General features: G+C 36.6%; 2 protein-coding genes across 3 annotated transcripts; both read left to right on the top strand.

The window, feature by feature from the left end:
- Window positions 1-195: 195 nt before the first annotated feature.
- On the top strand, window positions 196-4786 carry LOC103996964 (DEAD-box ATP-dependent RNA helicase 24). Of its 2 annotated transcripts, XM_009418045.3 has the most exons (5): window positions 196-994; window positions 1824-3052; window positions 3708-3750; window positions 3843-4221; window positions 4624-4786. In XM_009418045.3, exons 1-5 carry the CDS (start codon window positions 217-219, stop codon window positions 4673-4675), a joined length of 2481 nt encoding a protein of 826 aa, XP_009416320.2. In that variant the 5' UTR covers window positions 196-216; the 3' UTR covers window positions 4676-4786. The 2 variants fall into 2 exon arrangements, with proteins under 2 accessions (XP_009416320.2, XP_064949418.1); XM_065093346.1 differs by lacking the exons at window positions 3708-3750; window positions 4624-4786 and having other exon boundaries at window positions 3843-4140.
- Window positions 4787-7753: 2967 nt separating this feature from the next.
- Window positions 7754-21902, top strand: LOC135598893 (ATP-citrate synthase beta chain protein 1-like). The gene is made up of 17 exons (XM_065093345.1): window positions 7754-8200; window positions 9010-9134; window positions 9231-9333; window positions 10165-10230; window positions 10321-10444; window positions 10586-10720; window positions 12789-12849; window positions 12912-12988; window positions 16056-16211; window positions 16347-16475; window positions 16614-16746; window positions 16825-16952; window positions 17126-17231; window positions 17357-17433; window positions 17512-17582; window positions 20879-21163; window positions 21544-21902. Exons 1-17 carry the CDS (start codon window positions 8079-8081, stop codon window positions 21617-21619), a joined length of 1974 nt encoding a protein of 657 aa, XP_064949417.1. The 5' UTR covers window positions 7754-8078; the 3' UTR covers window positions 21620-21902.
- The last annotated feature ends 32 nt before the right edge of the window (window positions 21903-21934 follow it).

Below are 21934 nucleotides of genomic sequence, written 5' to 3'. Positions count from 1 at the left end.
TTTATATGGGCTTTGAGCACGACGCCGAGTTGGACTTGGTGGCCGAGTCGCAGAGTTGCAAGACTCATGGGCCTCAAATTATCCCACTTGAACCGAACCAAACCGAACCCAATAACTCATAATGGAACACGACGTTAACGAAATCGGAGGATATGGTCCGACCAGACCGGCTAGATACTTATCGGCCGCTGGGTCTCCCTTCCTTCGACTTGGTTGATGCCTTGTCTCTCTTCCCCTTCCCATAGCGCTCACAATCCCCGAATCCAAACCCTTGTTAGGGTTTCCACCTCTCTCACCAAATCCCGTATATCGACCTTGGATTCCTCCCTCCTTCCCTATCTCCGGCTCCAGGATCCGAACCGTAGTCCCTTTATTCTCTTTCTCCTCGATCTCGCGATCGCCATGTCGAAGCGGAAGTTTGGCTTCGAAGGATTCGGCGTCAACCGCCCCGCCACCTACAACTTTGAGCGCACATCGGCACCGCAGCGCCTTTACGTCCCACCTTCCTCTCGCGGCGGCGGCCACGACAACCATGAGGACGCCGACCTTGACAATATCGACTACGACCAGCCCGACTTCCCCGAGCGGTCGTCCCCCGCCGGTGACGACGGAGAGATTGACCCACTCGACGCCTTCATGGAGGGGATCCAGGAGGAGATCCGGGCGCCGCCTCCTGCCTCTGTGAATCCTAAGGACAAGGACGACAAGTACAAGGACGACGATGAGGACGACCCGGTCGAGAGCTTCTTGCGGTCCAAGAAGGACACTGGATTGACTCTGGCGTCGGAGGCTCTTCACGCCGGGTATGACTCTGACGAGGAGGTGTATGCAGCGGCGAAGGCGGTTGATTTGGGTATGGTTGAATATGATTCAGACGATAACCCGATTGTAGTGGACAAGAGGAAGATCGAGCCAATTCCAGCATTAGATCATGGCACCATTGATTATGAGCCGTTTAACAAGGACTTTTATGAGGAGCAACCGTCGATCTCAGGTAAATGTTCTAGCTTTTCTCTTGTTTTTGATGGCTGAGATGATTCTGATAACTTCACATTCTTAAGTAGATTATTATGTTACTCTCTGTTTTGCTAATGAATACCTAACCTGCTTGTTGTTACGGTTTGTGCTATGCTAATTTGGCCTGCATGTGGATTAACATAATGACCAAGTAAGCTCAAGGTTGAAACTTCACACCATCCATGGAATGAAATATACTGATTGAATTCTTCTACTAATAACAGCAATTTTGATATGCAATACAATATGCACCTCATTGGTAATTTATGAAATTTAGTCAAAATCATCGGCTTTCATTGAGTACTCTGGAATTTTGAGATTATGCTCTAAAATCTAAATAGCCTTAGATGTTGTTGGTTGCTGCTGTTGATTCTTCTAAATAAACTGAAATGCTTTCTTTTTTTTCCTACATTGTTATTCTTCATAGTTGTGCTAAGTGTATATTCTGCATACCATGTTGGATATCAAAGTTTAGATGCACCTCTAATGAGCAGCGTTTTGCTGCATATGATTATTATTCCTATGAATGACTTCTTAGACATTGTTATACTGTCTAAAAGCCTCGTAAGGTGTTTTTTAAGTTCTCACTTGTTCACTTTAACATTTTGGTATCTTTAAGTTGTTATGTTGTATATTAGTACTGTTTCTAGGCCCTTTGTCACAGAAGCTGGCAAAGCCTCAAAGGAAACCTTGTCAATTATATGTTTGTTGATTTATTTTCTCTTAAGGTGCTATGTAGGAGTCAGTATGTAGTGAAGATTCTCTGAAACATATACTCAATATCTTATCTTTCTTTTGTTTTATAGGAATGAACGAGCAAGAAGTTGAAGAATATCGGAAAGGTTTAGCCATACGGGTTTCAGGTTTTGATGTACCAAAGCCAATCAAACTCTTTGAAGAATGTGGGTTTTCTCCTGCACTAATGGGTGCTATCACAAAGCAGGGCTATGAGAAACCAACAACAATACAGTGTCAGGCTCTGCCCATTGTACTTTCTGGTAGAGATGTTATTGGCATTGCAAAAACAGGCTCTGGTAAAACTGCTGCATTTGTTCTTCCTATGATTGTTCATATTATGGATCAGCCTGAACTTGACAAAGGAGAAGGTCCAATAGGCGTAATATGTGCCCCTACTAGAGAATTAGCACATCAGATTTATCTAGAAGCTAAGAAGTTTGCAAAACCATATGGAATACGAGTTGGAGCTGTGTATGGTGGTGTCTCCAAACTTGACCAATTCAAAGAACTCAAAGCAGGTTGTGAAGTAGTTGTTGCCACACCAGGAAGATTGATAGACTTGCTGAAGATGAAGGCCCTTACAATGCTTAGGGCAACTTATCTTGTGCTAGATGAAGCTGATCGGATGTTTGATCTTGGCTTTGAGCCACAAATACGATCTATTGTTGGTCAAATTAGACCAGATCGTCAAACTTTACTTTTTTCTGCCACTATGCCTTACAAAGTTGAACGTTTAGCAAGAGAAATTCTCTCTGATCCTGTAAGGGTTACAGTTGGTGAGGTAGGAACGGCAAATGAGGACATTACGCAAGTTGTTAATGTAATTTCTTCTGATGCTGAGAAGATGCCTTGGCTTTTAGAAAAACTACCTGGAATGATTGATGATGGGGATGTTCTTGTATTTGCTTCGAAGAAAGGTACAGTGGATGAGATTGAAAGCCAGTTGATTCCGAATGGATTTAAAATTGCAGCCCTTCACGGTGACAAGGACCAGGCCTCCCGCATGGACATTTTACAGAAGTTTAAATCGGGAATTTACCATGTCCTTGTTGCAACTGATGTTGCTGCCCGTGGGCTTGATATAAAGTCAATTAAATCAGTTGTTAATTTTGATATTGCCAGAGATATGGACATGCACGTCCATCGTATTGGTCGAACAGGCCGTGCTGGGGATAAAGATGGGACTGCATACACACTTATCACACATAAGGAAGCACGTTTTGCTGGTGAATTAGTCAACAGCTTGATAGCTGCTGGTCAAGATGTCCCTGCTGAGCTAATGGATCTTGCTATGAAGGTATGACTTAACATTTTTTGTTCATTGTTTGTGCACTTTGAACAAGGTTGTCTCAGCAAATTTGCCTAATTGTTTATTCTGTATAGAAGGCTGCATCTTGGTTGGTTGGTCAAAAGGAAGACTTACCTTTACTTCATGTGACTTTTCAAGCATCCAGTCCCAATCCAACCACACTGCACCTTATGATGGGCTCGTGTGCAACAGTAACCTGATACCATCACAAATTCCATTTTAGTTAACCTGTCTATGTTGGGTTTTATTAGTTTTTCAAAGAAGATTTACCCTAGGCCAACCCAAGTTAAAAGAACAAAGCTATTCTGCCACATTAAACAGTTTTGAGTTGTTGGACATCTAACCATTTGTAGTCCTGATTCTCCACATCATGGTGTACAACTTCGTCACATTCTGCATTAAATAATTAGCATAAAAACATCTCTTTTATGATTTATTGTTGAAGTGTTGCTCTTCAAATTTTCCATCGGATACTTCATGGAAGTGCCATCTAAAATTTACTTTCAGATTCATTTTCCTTTTGCAAAGACATGTAACCTTTTATTCTTTAGATAAACCATATACTTCAAAGTTGTAAAGTGTGAGCATTATTTTTCTTTAGTTCTCCATGAAATGAGTTTATCTAAACTTCTATTAAATTTAGGATGGGAGGTTCAGGGCCAAACGTGATGCAAGAAAAGGTTCTGGTATGTGTATATGGATTACTGCATGTGACCCCAAGAGAGGTAAAGTCAATATTTTCTTGCCTTTGTTGTAACACAAAGATTCCCTTTATCAGGTGGAAAGAAGGGGGGACGCAGAGGAAAAGGTGGCAATGGAAGTGGGAGAGGTGTACGTGGTGTTGATTTTGGGCTTGGTATCGGCTACAATCCTGATACAGCAAATGCAGCAACATCTCATTCTGTTCCAAGCAGATCTGCTGCTGTTAATTCACTGAGAACAGGGATGATGGCACAGTTCAAAAGCAATTTTGTTGCTGCCTCTTCTAATTCTGAGGGTAACACATCCTCTACCACAAGACCATCTTTATCTGGTTTTGTCTCTGGTGGTTCGATTGGTGGGGAGGCATACAAAGCACAGTCGCTTACTACTTTCATTCCTGCCACTAAGAATGAAGGAAGCAGAATCGAGAATGGGAACCAGAAGAACTCTGAAAGGTTAGCCTCCTGAAATTGAATTTTTATAGTTTTATGGATGCATTTGGATCCCAGTAAAACTGCAAATCATGGCAATCTTGATATTGAATGTTCTCTTAGAAGCATTGGATATGATTTTTTTACCCTTTTTTTTAAAGTAAACAGACTATTTTGTGCTTGGGTACATGATAAGAATTCATAGAGTTGATTTTTCCAGTTTCACGAATACTTCCTCTACTTTCTTCTTCAGCATCCTAAAACCTTGTGGAGTCTTGGTCAAATAACCTGATTGTACACTTTAAATCTTGATGTTAGACTGATATTGCTGATGCACAGTGTATTTGCTAATGTGTATTGTGTATCTGTTGGACACACAATTGGGCATGTCAATGCTCTCTGATCTATTGTTTTCATTGATTGCAGTGTGAGAGATAGACCTCGAGAAAGGAAGCGGCCTTCTGGGTGGGATCGTTAATGTTTTTCTAATGTATGGATACATGTTTTCTATAAATTGTTAATCTTTGTCATGTTACATCACGATCAATCTATACCTAATGTATTTATGGCAATGTGTTTGCTTCTTCTATCATCTAGATTATTTTATCAGTCATATATAACTCATTCTTCACTAGCTGGAACTTCACAAACCTAAATTTTTGGTTGACGAATTGATAACTTGGACATTTGAACTTATTCTATCCTTTGAAACGATATAGGTTCTCATGGGTATATGTGGCACATCCTTGCAGCAAATAATGCATCTAGGTTGTCGTGTTAAGCGTGGTCAACACTGATCAACATTGTATATTTATACCTATGCTTTGGCTTGAAGCTAGCCTGTCATTGCATTTTTCTGTTTGTGGCTGCTGATTTCTAGTCGGATCCTACTTGACTCGCTTGTCAGGTCTGGTTTGACCCTCTATCGTATTTGGTTTCTGGGATATGGGGCCAGTTGCTGAGCTCAGCCCATTTGTGCGGTTAAATGTTTTTATTTTTTGTTATTTTTTGGTGAGTGTGATCTTTGTTTGTTTTCCTTTTCTTCAGATAGTTTTACAAGCATTGTAGTAAAAAAAAAAGATACTTTTCTGGGATTGTTATGCATTGAGTTTGTTTATCTTATTGATTTTTATATGTTGTAACAATTGAAGAATATAATAAGTTGAAGTGTCTTCCTACTGTTCTATATTTGTATTTGTCAGTACAATTATATTCAACTTCTGAATTCTAGAAATTGAGGTTCCCTCTTTTATGGTTTTTTTTGTCTATATCAGCTGCCTAAGATTATTAAAGAATCCTTGTGCTAGTTCTACCAAATTGCTTAAATTTTAAAACAAAAAAAAGCTTATTTAGATAAAATATCTAATTTGATTTATCTTCAAGTTATCTTTGATACCTGGTTATGGTTCTTTGAGTGATATAGTTGCCATTTATTTTGTGTTTGTGCGACCAATTATATCAGTTGCCTTGTAGATGTTTTCTTCAGCTAGACAAAAATTTTCTGAGATTGCAAACACGTAGGGAATCCCTTATGTCACCGGTGATCTCTGCATGGAGGGGTTGCCTCGATCTATAGTAGATCTTGTTAAAAAAAAAAATTTTTTTGTATCAATCAAGCAATTATTTCTTAGTGATAAATTGTGGGTTAATTATAGATTGATTATTTTCTATAGTTAAATCTCTTATGAAAGTTATGAAAGCGAAATATCTCGCTTCATTTATTCTAATGATATTGGTTTTATTGACGGAAGCATACAAATGATGGATAAAAAAGTAATTTTAGTATCTCAGTTACGTTTTTGATAATGGCAAACGATTATGGATGAGGGAGAGCGACGATAAGAGGTGAGGTGACAACGTAGATGTTGATGCTTTGTATTTACGTTGACACCATTGGACAATTGTGTTAGCATCAACATAGATGTAGAGAGGCATCGCCTTTCTTCGTATCGTTGTTGGCGTCGACGTAAATGCAGAGCAATATCGTTTTGCATTTGCATCGATATCGATGTAGATGTGGAGCGATGTTTTGTATTTGCATATGCATCAACATTGATGCAGATGTAGAGCGATAAAAGGGTTGCTCGACATCTGCATCAGTGTTGATGCAGATGCATAGCAATGTTGTCCTTTCTTGCATCATTGTTGGTGCCCATGTAGATGTCGAGTGGTGCTTTGCATTTGCGTTGGCATCGATGCAGATATCGAATAACATTTTCATTCCTCGGTAACTATGTTGATGGTGCTTTATATCTATGTCGACATCGATAGTCGATGCAGTTGTTGATCGGCGTCGATGTAGATGCAAAGCATCGATATCTACATCATCGCTTTTCTTCGTTCACAACAATCACTCATCACCCCCAATAGTGTCATCATCTGTCACCATAAAAAATGTAATTGGAATGTTGAAATTATCTTTTTGTCCATCATTTTTGTGCTTTCGTCGATAAAACAAATGACGTTAGGGTAAATAGAGTTTGATGTTTTATTTTGATAACTATAGAGATTTTTCGTCATCGCTCTTTTTTATTCACAACAATCACTCATCACCCCTAATAGTATCATCATTTGTCACCATCAAAAACGTAATTGGAATATTGAAATTATTTTTTTATCCATCGTTTTTGTGTTTTTGTCGATGAAATAAATGACGTTAGGGTAAATAGAGTTTGATATTTTATTTTGATAACTATAGAGATTTTAATATAATTTTTTTAAATCTAAGAATAGTTAATGAGGTACTACAGAGATAACATCGTCGTAAATTTGTTCATGAATGAGAGAGGGTTTGATTGCTAAATCGTCACTAGACATGCATGCTTCCATCGGTTTCTGATGCTTCAGTTCTTTAGGGATTTTCCATACACCAATCATGCCAATATTTTATGATAATAATTGAGTTTTTTTAATAGAGCTAAAAAATTTTCAAAATTGACGAGTAAATGCATATTTTGAAAGGTTCAAATTGTCCAAATAATATGATGAAGAACCGGTCGATGACGATCTTGCCTCCGGTCGATGACGATCTTGGCTCCGGTCGATGACGATCATCCATCATATAGAAAGAAAACGTATATAAAACACCACATTTTAGATTAAAAATGAGATAAAACAAATAAATCAAGTCTCCAAAATCAAAAGCTACTTGATCTCGAACCCAGCGTGCACCTCACGTGCTTGTTTGTTCGCTCACATTTTCCTCGGTAATCGGATTAGTGGACGGACTCCGTGTTTAAAACGTGGCGCTCAATATCAGTGCCATCGCTGATATCTAAAGATTCACTGACCGTGCGTTGGAGCTGGTGTTTTCCTTGCTACGGAAATTACGTTCATCGCTCCGTGGCCATTCGACACTCGACACTCACGTTTCTACGATGATCCGTACCTCTCAGCCGATCCCCCATTTAAGCATCGTCCACGCGTCAGAATCCAGTAACTCCTGCTCACCAAACCCACTGCGGGCCCCTCCCTCCCCGACACACAGGATTAACGATTGCTCCAGGGATACTCGAGTAATTTCCACACTCTTCTCCATCTCCTACACCGACCAGCTTCACCAAAGGGCTCCGAACCCGCCTGTTTGATACGTACCCGTTATTCCACCTGCCCGATGACCGGTAGCAGGGTTGGCGTTGCTGGTGAGCTCCACCGGAGAGTCACGTCGCTGCGTCTCCTCGCCCGGCTGGTGTTTTTGGCGACTAATAGATGAACGAAGGTTTCTCGTGATTCCCATGGAGTGCTGTTGATGCCGCCGACTTGAGTACCGACTGAGGCTACAACTCGAAAACGTGGCTTTGTACCGACTGAAGCTACAAGAGGAGCTGGTCGTGACCTAAGTCGTGAATAGTTAAGACGAGAAGCATTTCCCGGACGTGCCCATGGTCGTACACCTCCCGCCGCACCATTTAAAGTCCCCAGAGCCCTCCCACCGAAATCCCCCTCACCGCACCGGAAGTTCTCCACCCCTTCTCATCGCGGGCCTTCCCTCGAGATTAATCGAGTGCGTCCTCGTTCTCGCAGTAATTTCGTCGAAAATGTCCTGGGATTAGTTTTGGAATTCGATTCCTGAGTTGTTGTTCATCATCGTATTTGTACCGCGATCTTGCGTGTTTGTGTGCGGATCTGCGCCGCGCAGCTGTTTTCTTAATTAGGGCTTGATTGCGTCCATTTTGATTGGATCTCGTGTTCGGTTTTCGCAATGTGGCATCGAATACGGCCCGTGGTGAGGGATCGTGGTCAATCGAGATATTATTTTCCCCTTTTTCTTTTGGCTTGTTTCTTTTGCTGATCTGACCAATAGATATCGCATTTTGTCCATCCTAGTTAATGATACTCTTTAAATCATAGGAAATTATTTTGGTGGTTTTAGATCAGCATTTTCTTGTTATGACATCCGCTCTTCGTGCGTGAAGCTCTGCGGACGTGTTTTTCCGGGACTAGAGCCTTCATTCGTTGCCAGTTTGCGGTAACAGTCGGTGCCGATACCCTTAAGATTTCTGATTTGAGCTAAGTTGGTTCAAAATGGAATCTACAGTAGTGAAGCAAAAGCTACAAAACAGTCGTGACAAAGAACCTTTGTAAAGGAAAAGAAGTTTGTTTCAATATTTTAGGTTATATTTCCCTGCTTTCCATGTTTTTTTGTGATGTCTAACTTTTAAATGAAAAAACAAGGTGTGGCAAAAAAATTCCATGTAAACTTTAGGTAATTGCAAAAGAAATCATGTTTGAGTTTTGATGTTCCATTGCTCCTTTTTTTCGGAGTAACGTTTATATTCATGTTGGTTAGTCCTTATTAGGTGTTCTTTGCAGGTTCCCGGTGTTGCATTTCCACGACATGGCCACCGGACAACTATTTTCACAGAAGACACAAGCTTTGTTTTACAACTATAAGCAACTTCCCATACAGAGGATGCTTGATTTTGACTTCCTTTGTGGTGTGTTTTGTTTCTTTTCTTATATTTTCAGTAAATGAAATGATTGTATTACAATTACAGTTATAAAGTATGGTCATCGTTTTATCTTCTTCACAGGGAGAGAAACACCTTCTGTGGCTGGAATAGTTAATCCAGGTTCTGAAGGGTTTCAAAAACTATTTTTTGGACAAGAGGAGATTGCAATTCCAGTTCACTCAAGGTGAATTCAAACTTCTACTGATTTTGTTAAACTTAAATGTATATTTTAGTTGGTACTGCAAACATATAATGCCTTCGGTGATAGTGTGTGTTTTCTTCTGATATATACACAGCTGAATGATGCCATATTTTGTCTGTTGTTTGAGTTATGGTCCAAAGCCCAATTTGAGTTGCATATGTTGAAGTCTTAAAAGTTTAAAACCATGCTAGGTGGCAGGGGATATAAATCTGCATGTTTTCTGTGTGTAGGTCTACTTCATGAAAATGGGGTGGTTTACCTTGTCATACTGAAATATGAAAGATCACTATTTTCTTACAGTTCTAAAATGATCATGACCGAGAATGAGTTCAGCCCACCTTACCATCAATGATTTACAACTTTTTTAAGTAGAAGTAACTGGATATAATTAAAGCGACTACATGACATAAAGACCTACAGTTCTTTGGTGTCTTAAGTGTTTTTTACAACAAGATCAATACAGATTTAGATTATTTTGTCATTTTTTTAAAAAATGTATGGACATATTTAGTATAGATCTGTGGTTATATGGTTAATGTCTATTTATGCATTAAAGATTTAAAAATGGATATTCATTAAAAAATATACACAAGCATATTCAATGAAGACCTTTGGTCCAACATTAAAAACTGTGCATTATTGTATTATTAAACATTTAAAAAATGAATATTTGTTATATTTTAGAATCAATGATAATGTTGTTTGTTCTTAGTTATTAGTAACATGATTCAGTTAATTGTAACATGATTCACTTGCGTTTATAAAATTACATATGATCATTTTGATAGATTATTTTTGTTTTATTTACTACAGTATTGAAACAGCATGTACAACTCACCCAACTGCTGATGTCTTTATCAACTTTGCATCATTTAGAAGGTAAGCTAATTTGTTCCTTCATTTGTTAGGTTAGAAATAAGTAACTGTAAATTTGTATTTGCATCACCTGTTTTGTTGCCATATATGCAGTGCAGCTGCCTCTTCCATGGCAGCTCTGAATCAACCAACTATTAGAGTTGTAGCCATTATAGCTGAAGGTGTTCCAGAATCAGATACCAAGGAGTTAATTGCTTATGCAAGAGCCAATAACAAGGTTTGGAACCATGAGCCATCATCACCTTGGGTCTATTGAATTGAATCTTGGAAAACCTATAGCTATTTTAACCAATGCTTTACAAATATCATCCATTTGAATATTATCATAGACAGACACTGATTCTTAAGTTTCTTGAAGGTTGTCATTGGTCCTGCTACTGTTGGGGGCATTCAGGCTGGAGCTTTCAGGATTGGTGATACAGCTGGAACTCTTGATAATATAATAAAATGCAAGCTCTACAGGCCTGGGTCAGTTGGATTTGTGTCTAAATCGGTATGTCTCCTATTATGGCATTCCAAATTAGTTGTACTCTATGTACTGTATAGTTTCTGTCTTGATCAAAGTCATATGGAATTTAGTGAGACTTAATATCTGGTTGCACCTGAAAGATTTCATCAAGTAAACTGGTTCTTAGCCAGACCAGTATATTATTGGTATGCACCGGCATATTGGGTGTTGGTACAAGTCCAGCCCATACTGCTACAAGCAGAGAGAGAGAGAGAGAGAGATGAGGAAAGGAGAGGATGGAAAGGCATACACTTGATGGAGGCAGTGGCATGGCGGGATTTATGGGAGCATGTATAAGGAGGAGACAGAGAAGGAATAATAGTAATTGGAGGAGGAGGAGGAAGATGAGGCAAAATAGGTGGAAGCAAAGGAAACTTTTAAGGAAGAGGTGGAGAGAAACAGTGGGAGAGATAAGGACAGCTGTTTACAGCTGTCGGGACTTGGAAGCAAAATAAAAATAAAAAACAAAAGGAACTCTGGTACTATTACTTGGCCATAGGCTTACTTTTTGGTACAGTTTGGTTTTCATTAGCTTAATGCTTGGTAAGTACTGTATGTGAGCGTACTAGTTGGCAGTAAGCTCAGTTTTTCAACCAGGCTCAAGTTTGTATTTGATCTAAGCCCATCAGGCTGGCCTTCAAAAGGCCAGTATGACCCTCTTTTACTGGTTGGCCATCAGACATGTAGATACCAGCTTGTGCTGACAGGTGCAATCAAGATTTGAATCCCACGAGTTCTTTCAAGAAATTAATTTGATGATAGTTATTTTAGCCTGCATCAGTTGTTGAATGATTGTTATCTATTTTACTTCCTTGTTATGGCATTCTCTCCTTGCATTATTTCCTGCATGCTTAGTTTGACATTACTGAGGTTGATTACAGCAAGGATGGAAATATATAATGATAAAGCAAACTAGTATTGTCTACTATTTGTTCAGTCAGAAGGGATCTTATATTATTGGTTCTAAAATGTTTTTGATGAGAAGAGAGATTCTCTATTCTGAGGTTTGAGGTTTTTGACGAGAATAAAATCTTTCTATCCCTCTGATAATTTGGCAGGATAATATTAAAAACCCCCTCATTCCTTTAGGTATTTGCAACCAGAATGTTTGTAAAAAAATAAAACTGTTGGGGATCAGCAAGTTGGTTGCAGCTGATGACACCATCTGAATGCTATGTCACGTCTAATCTTTAAGATTTGTTGCTAATCATATAAATTCATGTCATTATTTTGATGGCCATGCCACCTCTTTGTTCTAGGTTATATAGAGATATCTTAATCTTTCATGATTTCTCCTTCTTGACAGAATTGATAATTAGCTTGCGCCACCAAAAGCAATCTTATTCTTTTGAAAGAGGTGCTCATTTCCTCAACTCTAGGGATCATTAGCAGATTTGACTTCTATCTATGTGTAGTGCAACATTTCTAGTCTTCATTATTTGCAGTATTGATGGCCTAGGATCTAAAAGGGGGTAATACAATTATATTGTCCCAAATTTGGGCTATGACAATTATATTGTGTACAATGACAGACTTAAGCAGGTAGGCTGTGAATCTGGTTATCTGGGACAGTTTTCCTGGCCTTCACCATGCGGAACATCAATTCCCTTATTGCACTATAATATGATCCTGAAAGGTCCTTGGTCTTACTAGCATATATGGCACAATAGCTTCAAGTCTGATTGTCCACAGACCTTAGATCATCCCTTTTGCATCCTTACCTCCATGCAACAGTGTCTTTGTACTGGGTCAACTGTGACTACCTTGTGAATGATCATGAATTTTTTCTAGCAAGCATTTTCATTAATAACATTTTGAAGATATACTATTTATCCAAGAGGATAAATATGTTAGCTTGGTTTCAATTAACTTTTCCGCTATGTAATGCATTACTAATTTATGTCATTTATCTGGCAATACTGTTCTGTCATTTAATGTTGTTTTGGTTATCTTGCCTGCCAATTTTTTTCCTTCTCCTAGTCTTTCGTTTGGACAATTGAGAATAATCATTATTTCTATTCATGACATGACAAAATTGAGATTATACTTACAGGGAGGAATGTCAAATGAGCTTTACAACACAATTGCACGTGTAACGGATGGAATTTATGAGGGTATGCATGTTGTTGAGCTTATTTTGTTAATGTCCTGGTACAAGTTCTCTTGATCTTTTCAGGAATTGCAATTGGAGGAGATGTTTTTCCTGGTTCCACCCTTTCTGACCATGTTCTGCGGTTTAACAATATCCCTCAGGTAATACATGTCAACATAAAATTAGTGCTGGGAATTTTTTTATGAAGTTCTGGTAATTTCTACTGAATACTCAAGTACATGGTGTTTCTTTATCAGCGAAGGTGTGTTCCATAATGTTCACAACCATTCTAGCACATTATATGAGTTTTTTAAATGTAATTTGATAATAAGATTTACAAATGGCACAATAATATTAAGCATAATTGTGGTCATATTTTTTAATTTCTCATTCTTATAACCAGATTTCCAATGCAAATTTTCCTTGGCAGCTACGAGGAAGAGAACATAAAGCTGAGGCTTGTACATATTCCTTTCATCAAGATCAAAAAACTTTTTCCATCTTTTGATGCTTCATTTTGAATATGATTCATCATTTTGGTTGCCCTATATTCAACTTAGTCTGCTTCCAAATCAAAAGGGGCAAATATGGATCAAATATAAATTAGCTTCTTCCAATAATTTCCAAAGTTTCTCAAGGTTACAGCCTCGAGGTATTTAAAGCACTAAACTTTGCCCAATTTACAAAGATAACATCAAGTATGTCGTGGATTTAAAAGGAGAAACTAGAGGACATAATTAACATTTTATAACTCCACTTAGTAATGCATAGCAGCATACCATTTGTACTCTGTCCAAATGCATGTTGTTGTGGGCATCATATTGATTGGCAACACAACTGATGCACATAGATCACAGATTGTCCTTGATCTTCAAGAATTTGTTCATGAATTATTGTTGTGACCGCAAGATCCAGCCTAGATCTATGAGGATCTAGGGCAGATTTGAAAAATTAAACGTAGTACATGGGAACAATAAGACATGTATGTATGCTATGTATAGTTTCTAATCTCATACATTGTTGAACTAAAGTATGATATTTGAATATATGCCTCCTGAGTCATCAGTTAGATAATTGTAGAAATTATACTTTTTTATTATATGATTATTATATTTTCACAAACACATAAAAAAGAGAAAATGGGATCTTAAATATATAATAAAAAAGGAAAGGATCATGTCGATTAGTGTGATTAATACTGAGTCATAGTCCAATATTAACCCATACCAACACTTCATACATTTCGATATCAATACCAAATTGGTCCTGAGTAGAGGTTGGTGTTGGTAATAAGAATCCTTTTTTGAACCTTGTCTTGGACAAAGGAATACCATATGACAGTGGCCTTGTGTATTATTGGGCTGATGTCATGGTTCATATGACCATGGTGTTGATACACAGATCTCCATAAATGTCATGGAAGATGAAAAATGCTGGGGGAAGCTAGGGCAGCTCATCTAATTTGAGAAGGAGAAAAAGCTTTCCAAGAAAGAATGCAAGAGAAAAAGGAAAATTTTAATTATTCTACTTCTATTAAGCAATGATAAGGATAAGTAAATACTGTATGTATAGTCTTTAGGCTTTACAAGCTCTCATATTTGTGAGAAAAACTAATCTTGTTGCTCAATACAAACCTACCAAAAGACAACTCTGTAACACTCAAAATATAATCCTAATAGTCAAATAGATTGCATAGCCTCTACTAGACCTATGTCTAAATGCTAAGGCACTAGGTAGACTTAGAATAGGACTCCAAATACTCCAGAAAATAGCTACTAGAGAAACTATAAAAGAAGCCTGAAAAATCACAGAATAATAGAAATGTCTACCCTATTAAATGAAGTGAGGTATGATGCAACTTCAAGTCTTCCTTTCCATCTTGAACTTGAACTGAAGTGGCTTTTGTTTGGGATTTGGTATTCCTGTTGATAGGAATGAATCGTCCTTTCCCAAAATGTACTACTTTCTTTTCCTGTTTCGATTGACATTAGGAATCTTAGGATTTTTACAAGCTCTTATGAGGGCCATTTTAGCCCTAGCAAGAACTGGCCAAGGTAGTTAGATTGGAATTGGCCTAAATTAGCTGAAAATTGATGCAGTCCTGTTTGACAGAGGACAGATCATAATATTAACTTAATTGTATTCCTAAGTCTTTTACTGATTATGTTTTATTATCATTTTTTTTCAGATATTAACTTGGTTATGAATCCTTTGAGGCTTATTTAAATTCTGATCTGAGATTCTGTCCAGGAGAGATAGACAAGCTCCATAAGGCATTTTTATGGCTAGTTTAAAAGTCTAATGTAACAAATGCTTTTTAAACCTCTTACCCAATAAAAAGACCTTCTTGGATACATCCATCCAAAGCTATATTGGACATCCCTGTACAAAAGTATATATGAACTTTGTTCTAAGAATGAATAATTATAAAGCACAGTCAGCACAAAATTTTGGGTCTTATATTGCTTGCCCTCGACATTGTTTTAGTTACTGGTAAAGCAAATTAGCCTTTCGGTGACAAACTTTTGGATTAATTTTTTTAACTTGAGATTAAGGACAAAATATACAAAGGGCAAAACAGTAACAAGAGATAAGGAATGATTGTATAGATTAATTTATAAGTATGAAATTTTACAAAGTGAAAATTTTCAATATCTTGGATCTGTTGCTCAATGGGAAAGAAATTGGTAAAAAAACTCATCATCTTTTTAAAGAGTATGGTTTAGATAGAGATGGGTGTTTAGGCTTTAGCATATTGCTTAGCTACTATTGCCCTTGAATTAAATGGAAAATTCTACAAAAAAATTTATAAGGAAATGCTGAAAGAGTTGAAAATTTGGTTTAGTCAGAAGCATCATATCCACAAAGTTAAAGAATTCAGAGATGACTAGAATGTTTTAGATGAATGTTTGATGTGATATGAAAATTGAAAGTATATAATAAAAACTCATTTCATAACCAAAGTTGATGCTTATTACTAATTGAAGATATGATGAATTTAGCATTCCATTAAATGTTATAAACTAAATTCAAACTAGAAGAATTGCATGATGGAGATTATTACCAATGAAAATTTAGGGCTGAATGGAAGAATGCATCCATGTAGCTGACAATTTTAGCTGGGAAAAAATCTCTTCTTTGATGTCATAAGTACATGCTTTCTACATTATGAAAGATCAAATTTCAGTGTCTGACAGCTTTTTTTTCTCAAATTGTGTTTTATCTTAGGTAAAAATGATGGTTGTGCTGGGGGAATTGGGTGGTAGAGATGAGTATTCACTAGTTGACGCTTTAAAAGAAGGAAAAGTTCAAAAACCAGTGATTGCTTGGGTTAGTGGAACCTGTGCTCGGCTCTTCAAGTCAGAAGTTCAGTTTGGTCATGCTGTAAGTTGAAGCCTTTATATCTTGTTTCTTTTGATTTCTGCAATTATCTGCAACTGGTGTTATTATCATGATCATGAAAAGGAACATAATAGTGTGGTGCTTTTTTTCTTAACATATGCTGTATGATCACACCAGGGTGCTAAAAGTGGTGGTGAATTGGAATCAGCACAAGCAAAAAACCAGGCACTAAGAGAAGCTGGAGCAGTTGTTCCCTCTTCTTATGAAGCTTTCGAAAATGCAATCAAAGAAACTTTTGAGAAACTGGTTTGTTGTTCCTATGGTTTGATCCATTTTCTGTTGATGGATGTGGTTAATTTTTTGTTCTTTCTTTAGGCAGGAAGTTTCTTGTGTTTTGGCAAGCATGTCTTATTGACCATACTCTTTGTGGTCATTTTATGTTAGGTGGAAGGAGGAAAGATACCACCTGTATCTGAAGTCAAACCCCCTCAAATTCCTGAGGACCTCAAGACTGCAATAAAAAGTGGGAAGGTCCGGGCTCCAACTCATATCATTTCGACCATCTCAGATGATAGAGGTTGGACTATGGCTTGTTTGCAGTTGCAATATATTGTCTTTCATTCAGCATTGTTCTCAAGCACACATCCATCTGTAGGTGAAGAACCATGTTATGCTGGTGTACCTATGTCTACTATTATTGAACGAGGTTATGGTGTTGGTGATGTAATCTCTCTCTTGTGGTTCAAACGTAGTCTTCCCCGTTATTGCACCCAATTCATCGAGGTTTGCAAGGATATGTTTTTCCTATACTTTTAGTAATTATGACAAGTTTCCTACTTGCTTTTGGTAGGTTGTTTATGTTGATAAGTTAAACCTCTAATCAGCACCATATGTATCTAGCAGATTTTTTTTTTTACTCTTGTATTTATTATCTTGCACCATGTAATCACTGTCAGATATGTATAATGCTATGTGCTGATCATGGTCCTTGCGTTTCTGGTGCTCATAATACAATAGTTACAGCAAGAGCTGGAAAGGATTTAGTTTCCAGTCTTGTATCAGGTATTCTCTGCCAGTTAGTTTGTGTCAATAATTGTATTAAATGTTTCTACTAATTTCTTTAGAACAGTATCTTATAAGTAATTGTACATTTTCTCTAATAAAAAGTAAAATAATTATGAACACAGGGTTGCTTACAATTGGTCCTCGATTTGGTGGTGCAATTGATGATGCTGCTCGATACTTCAAGGATGCATATGACAAAGTGAGTTAGTTAGCATTTGCAGTTTCTTCTTGAAAATGTATTCTTTTCTTCTACATGCAAACCATATATACTTTGTAGGGTCTCGCTCCTTACGAGTTTGTTGAAAGTATGAAAAAGAAGGGCATTCGTGTACCTGGGATAGGGCACAGGTACTTCCCCTAAAGCACAAGAAAATATCTGGAATTCTAATATTACCGTCCACCATTTCTAGCAGGATCTCTTGTTAAAATATTTGACTTTCTTTTATTATCAATCAAGCCCCTCTTTTGCAACCACTTGCATTTATATTTTAATATTTATTTCTAATTCATGTATAATTCATATATAAAGATACTTGTATGCATACAAATACATATCAAGAATTGCCCTTTCATGGCACAGGGTAATGTCTTTGATGGGTCATGCTGACTGTCGATAACCATATGTTGGCAGCTCCTTAATGATACACCATAACATGTGCTAGTACCTTTTGGGAATGGTATTCTTGGACTGTTTCAGCATGTGCTGATTGGCATGACAATCCTTGACACATATACATGTAAACACATTCATGCAGATGCATTTTTACATATGCAGATATACACATGCATACACACACATATAAAATGTCTACACATATACACATGCACGTGTTTTTACCCTCATTTATGATTGTGATCAATGAATAGGCCATCCTTCTGTGTCCTTATTTTTTGGTTTTTATCAGCTATCTTTTCATTTCAAAACTTTCCCATTAGTATAGAATAGTACAATGATTTGTACTGGACCAACCAGCAGTCAATATGGTTTTTTGTTAGTAAAAATGTTCCTTGATACATATTCACATGTATCAAGGACCAATAAACTATTATATATACTAATGCATATGCATATATATGTCTACATGTATACCAGTAGGACCAATAAAATATTGCTACTTGTTTCACCTAAATGTTATAATTGTTGAATTAACTAATATTTAAAAAAGAATTACTTTGATCATTCAGGCTCATCAATAATTTAAATTATTATCTCTAGATATGATTTTTTAATCATCTTAGGTTAAAAACACTTATGAGTTATGACTAACAGAACATCTTCAAAATTATTTAAAGTATGTCCTCTATTCATCCTATGTTGAGCTTTTTTATTTCGATTATGTCAAATATATTAGAATAAAATAAGAGTAGGTTATACTAGAAGGTTAAATATATTTGTTAAGGCCTTTTGACCTCAGGCTTCTTACTTGTTCATGTGAGATTAAACTCCCAAGTCATGTGTATATACACATTTCATGCCTTCTCAAATTTAACTACTCTTAATATAGGACTAAATTGTTCTCTCCCAACTTGGTATAATGGCCAACAAGTTGAGATCATGATGGGATGTACAAGTCATGCATTCCAGCCCATTATGGGAGAAAGTCGAAATGACTAGTTGAGCACATTATATAATACAAAAAATGCTCAATCTATACTAATGATGTTCTTAATTGGACACAAGATTGATCTACTTTCACTACAAAATCACAACTATCTAATCAATGGATTCCATTATAATTTTGAACCAGAATAGGCTATCAGATTCGTGGCTTTGGAGATCTGTGATTAATTGCAAGATTTTCTTTATTTTTATTCGTCATGTGATTCCATTGATTGGATGGATATGACTTTCTGGTGAGAGTTGCTCATATAGTTTGTTGCGACAAAAAAAAATGAGCAATTTATATTATACAGTCTCTCAAATAGCAAGTTTAATTTTGTTTCATAATTTGTTGGAATATAATGATTTCTTCTGATCCCATTATGGCTTCAAATGGCAGATTGGCTTCATTAAACACTATGTATGATATTTGAAATCACAGTAATAAAAAAGCAAACTTTTTTTATAACAATGCATAAATTGAACATAACAAAGCAATTTTAGCAGCATGGAACAATTTGATTTTTTTTATGCATTCATCTAATTTTATTTAGATTGTGACTAACCATTTGGATTGTTAAGTGAAATAAACTAAATTTTTAGTCCATTTATTTTTTATTAGTTCAGGGCACACCTAAAATTTTTTGGAGTCAAATTTTGTATCTTAAATGTTCTAAACATCACAAATCATTTTGATGGAACCGATCTTCAATTGGAGCCTCCATCATTGATTTTGAGTTGATAGAATTGAGTTGTCAATCCTCCCAGCACTATTGACCAAACATATTTAGGTTCAAATTCTAAGAACTTAACTGTCCTTCTTGAGTACCAATGACCTAAAACACTATGTATGATATTTGAAATCACAGTAATAAAAAAGCAAACTTTTTTTATAACAATGCATAAATTGAACATAACAAAGCAATTTTAGCAGCATGGAACAATTTGATTTTTTTTATGCATTCATCTAATTTTATTTAGATTGTGACTAACCATTTGGATTGTTAAGTGAAATAAACTAAATTTTTAGTCCATTTATTTTTTATTAGTTCAGGGCACACCTAAAATTTTTTGGAGTCAAATTTTTGTATCTTAAATGTTCTAAACATCACAAATCATTTTGATGGAACCGATCTTCAATTGGAGCCTCCATCATTGATTTTGAGTTGATAGAATTGAGTTGTCAATCCTCCCAGCACTATTGACCAAACATATTTAGGTTCAAATTCTAAGAACTTAACTGTCCTTCTTGAGTACCAATGACCTAAAACTTTCCCAACCTAATATATAGTGTAGACGCACTTATATATTGAAGCAAATACCAAAAATTACCTAAACGTAAGGAGAAACACAACAAATCAAACTTAGCAAGTCTTTCCTCTCATGGTATGGCACAGGCCATGCACTATTTGGTCATTCTATCAGCATGGAATAATGGAATTACACTTGATGATGTACCATTATGGTACACACAACTGGCATTAATTGGTATATTTGGCATGAAAATCTGTGATTCATTTTGCCAGGGTTTAATAGATACAAACCTAATATTTTCTAAATAAAAATTACTTAAAGCCACATGGAGAAATTTTGGGTGGTTTAGAGGATTTTCGTTAGCTTTTTAAGCTGTTCCAGGAAGGGCAATGCATCCACATGTAATAAATTTGCATATATCTTCTGTTTCATGGATCGATTTTACATACAACTGTTGAGGACATCTCGATTCCAAGATGACAGTGAAGTGTTCTTTTTTCTTGTCCACCTTCATTGATTAGGAAGGATTTCCTGCAATTGGTAATCATAAATCAGTGTAATCATTTGTTAATCAATACTGTTTCATGCCACCTTTGCTGTTTTGTTTGTCTTTGTGCATGGATTGGATATGTTTTGGGTATAGTCTAACATTTTGATGTATGTGAAGTTGCATAGTACTTTTTGATTATCTAGGTTCATGGTGAAACAATCATTCAGGTCTGATATTTTGGCATACTCCAACAACTAAAAATTGGAATTTCTAATATTTGATATTTTCTTGTTCAATTAGGATTAAAAGTAGAGACAACAGAGACAAGAGAGTACAACTTCTGCAACAGTATGCGCATACTCATTTCCCATCTGTAAAGTACATGGAATATGCTGTTAAAGTTGAGACCTATACTCTCTCCAAGGCCAACAACTTGGTTCTGAATGTGGATGGGGCAATTGGATCTCTTTTCTTGGATCTTTTGGCTGGTAGTGGAATGTTCAGCAAACAAGAGATTGATGAGATCGTTGAGATTGGTTACCTGAATGGTCTCTTTGTGTTAGCACGCTCTGTTGGTCTGATTGGGTGAGTTGAATATCTTATAATCATTCCATTTTATCATATTTCTTTTCATTGTTTCATTCTGTTGTATCAAACTCCTGATTCCTCATTACTATTGTTCCATCAACTATGTCAAATTTGTGCATACTTCTTTGTTTAGTGACATTATAGTTAATAGGCATGTTCACTACACTGCTAAATGACGCACCTGCTGCATAAAAGTTGTATGACTGTGTTGCAGCTTGACAAACATAGTCTGTAGGCTAAACTGTCTCACCATCTGCATAGTCAAGTTAATCTGCCGTTGATTAACAACCATTACCTGATCCTTCAATCCTTTTTGTTTTTTCCTAATTCAAACAGCATGTTTGTTTATGTTAACATTTTTTATTTGGAATCCACAGGCATACCTTTGATCAGAAGAGATTGAAACAGCCACTCTATCGTCATCCATGGGAAGATGTTTTGTACGCAAAATGATATGCTTCGGCAAGCTGCAACAGCATTATTTTCGACAACTTGTCACTCGGTCACCCTTTCATTCTTCAAGGGACTTCAGACATCATGATTAAAGCTCCCAGATCCTATGGGTTCATCTAATATATATATTTCTATGACGTGTTCCTTAAAGCTTAGGTAGGCTCAAGCATCTTCAGATATTTCAATAAGCAGTTGGTTACCTTTTGTTTATGAACACGATGTAGCTGAGACAATCTTGACAAATTTCCTTCAACGATGATTTTAGTGTTTCCCAGTAATCAAATGCATGTGCACGACTCTTATTACGCTGCATAA

The sequence above is a fragment of the Musa acuminata genome, chromosome BXJ2-1, assembly GCF_036884655.1.
Source record: "Musa acuminata AAA Group cultivar baxijiao chromosome BXJ2-1, Cavendish_Baxijiao_AAA, whole genome shotgun sequence".
Lineage (NCBI taxonomy): Eukaryota > Viridiplantae > Streptophyta > Magnoliopsida > Zingiberales > Musaceae > Musa > Musa acuminata.
Note: the sequence above shows the minus strand (reverse complement) of the source record. Positions and strands in the feature narration are given on the sequence as shown.